This window comes from Borostomias antarcticus (assembly GCF_949987555.1).
Source record: "Borostomias antarcticus genome assembly, chromosome: 12".
In the NCBI taxonomy this organism is placed as follows: Eukaryota; Metazoa; Chordata; class Actinopteri; order Stomiiformes; family Stomiidae; genus Borostomias; species Borostomias antarcticus.
Genome location: NC_140245.1, coordinates 12,889,610 through 12,891,948, shown reverse-complemented (window position 1 = coordinate 12,891,948; position 2,339 = coordinate 12,889,610). Strand labels below are relative to the sequence as shown.

Genomic DNA, 2,339 nt, shown 5'->3' with positions numbered 1-2,339 from the left:
GCTCTCTCCCCCCCCCCCCCCCCCCCTCCCCCCTTTCCCCTTTGACCCAGTTCTGTTTGTCCAGACGGGAGGTCGCGCCGTCTCGAGACCTCTCAGGTCTGGGTGGTCTGGTCTCTCAGGTCTGGGTGGTCTGGTCTCTCAGGTCTGGATGGTCTGGTCTCTCAGGTCTGGATGGTCTGGTCTCTCAGGTCTGGGTGGTCTGGTCTCTCAGGTCTGGATGGTCTGGTCTCTCAGGTCTGGATGGTCTGGTCTGGATGGTCTGGGTGGTCTGGTCTCTCAGGTCTGGGTGGTCTGGTCTCTCAGGTCTGGATGGTCTGGTCTCTCAGGTCTGGATGGTCTGGTCTCCACCCTCAGGCTGTGAAGGAGGCCGACAACAAGCCCCACTTTATCGGCTTTGATAAGGAGACGGTCATGCTATGCTTCCTGGTCAGTCAGTCACCCACCAGATACACAAACTGTCTGTTCTGCAGATAAACCAGTCAGCACGGTCCCCTGACCCCGCCCCCCTCCCAGATAGACCAGTCAGCACGGTCCCCTGACCCCGCCCCCCTCCCAGATAGACCAGTCAGCACGGTCCCCTGACCCCGCCCCCCTCCCAGATAGACCAGTCAGCACGGTCCCCTGACCCCGCCCCCCTCCCAGATAGACCAGTCAGCACGGTCCCCTGACCCCGCCCCCCTCCCAGATAGACCAGTCAGCACGGTCCCCTGACCCCGCCCCCCTCCCAGATAGACCAGTCAGCACGGTCCCCTGACCCCGCCCCCCTCCCAGATAGACCAGTCAGCACGGTCCCCTGACCCCGCCCCCCTCCCAGATAGACCAGTCAGCACGGTCCCCTGACCCCGCCCCCCTCCCAGATAGACCAGTCAGCACGGTCCCCTCACCCCCCCCTCCCAGATAGACCAGTCAGCACGGTCCCCTGACCCCGCCCCCCCCTCCCAGATAGACCAGTCAGCATGGTCCACTGACCCCCCCCCCCTCCCAGATAGACCAGTCAGCAAGGTCCCCTGACCCCGCCCCCCTCCCAGATAGACCAGTCAGCACGGTCCCCTGACCCCGCCCCCCTCCCAGATAGACCAGTCAGCACGGTCCCCTCACCCCCCCCTCCCAGATAAACCAGTCAGCATGGTCTCCTGACCCCCCTCTCCCAGGAATGCTGTGGTCCTAACGCCTGCCGTGTAAAGCCATGTTATTGACACTACTTCACTTTCTTTTAGGCGCTCCTCAGACGCCCCAGGAGACAAGGCCACGCCCATGCTGGGGGAGCAGGCCCCAGAGAGGCAGAGGGCCCCAGAGAGGCAGGGGGCCCCAGAGATGCAGGGGGCCCTGGAGATGATGCAGGGGGCCCCGGAGATGCAGGGGGCCCCAGAGAGGCAGAGGGCCCCGGAGATGATGCAGGGGGCCCCGGAGATGCAGGGGGCCCCGGAGATGCAGGGGGCCCCGGAGATGCAGGGGGCCCCAGAGAGGCAGGGGGCCTCGGAGAGGCAGAGGGCCCTGGAGATGATGCAGGGGGCCCCGGAGATGCAGGGGGCCCCAGAGAGGCAGAGGGCCCCGGAGATGATGCAGGGGGCCCCGGAGATGCAGGGGGCCCCGGAGATGCAGGGGGCCCCAGAGAGGCAGAGGGCCCTGGAGATGATGCAGGGGGCCCCGGAGATGCAGGGGGCCCCAGAGAGGCAGGGGGCCTCGGAGAGGCAGGGGGCCCCGGAGAGCCAGCAGGGAGAGTAGGATGTCCTCACTCACTCCAGAGAGACACACATGCCCCTCGCTGCTATGCCAGTTATATGAGTTCAGAAGAGGAACGCTCAGAAACGCTCGCTGTGAACACAAAACAGCCCAGCCTGCACAGTGCTACCGCTATATGTTACCATAGCTACGCAGACGACACACACATTTATATCACCAGGGGACTACTACAAGCGCTGAGTAAGTGCATTGAACACATCAATGATTGGATGTGTCAGAACTTTCTTCAACTAAACAAAAATAAAACTGAAGTAATTGTTTTTGGAGCCAAAGGGGAACGATTAAAAGTCAGCGCTCAGCTCCAATCAGTAATGCTAAAAACCACAAACGAAGCCAGAAATCTTGGTGTAGTCATGGACTCAGACCTGAATTTCAACATTAAGACAATTACAAAGTCAGCCTACTATCACCTGAATAACATATCAAGGATTAAAGGATTTATGTCTCAGCAGGATCTGGAAAAACTTGTCCATGCATTTATCTTCAGTAGACTCGACTACTGTAACGGCATGTATACAGGTCTCTGTAAAAAATCGATCAGACAGCTGCAGCTGATTCAGAATGCTGCTGCTCAAGTCCTCACTAAGACCAAGAAA

At 60.2% G+C, this 2,339-nt stretch overlaps 1 protein-coding gene across 1 annotated transcript in view; it reads left to right on the top strand.

Moving 5' to 3' along the window:
* The window catches only part of LOC311315725 (solute carrier family 22 member 13), a gene marked incomplete at both ends in the record, with an annotated part of 16,348 nt that extends 14,623 nt beyond the window's left edge, over positions 1 to 1,725 (top strand). Inside the window, one exon of the mRNA XM_084446429.1 lies at positions 1,218 to 1,725. Coding sequence (XP_084302555.1) covers positions 1,218 to 1,725 — 508 coding nt within the window. The remainder of the gene's footprint in view (positions 1 to 1,217) is intronic.
* Positions 1,726 to 2,339: the final 614 nt, after the last annotated feature.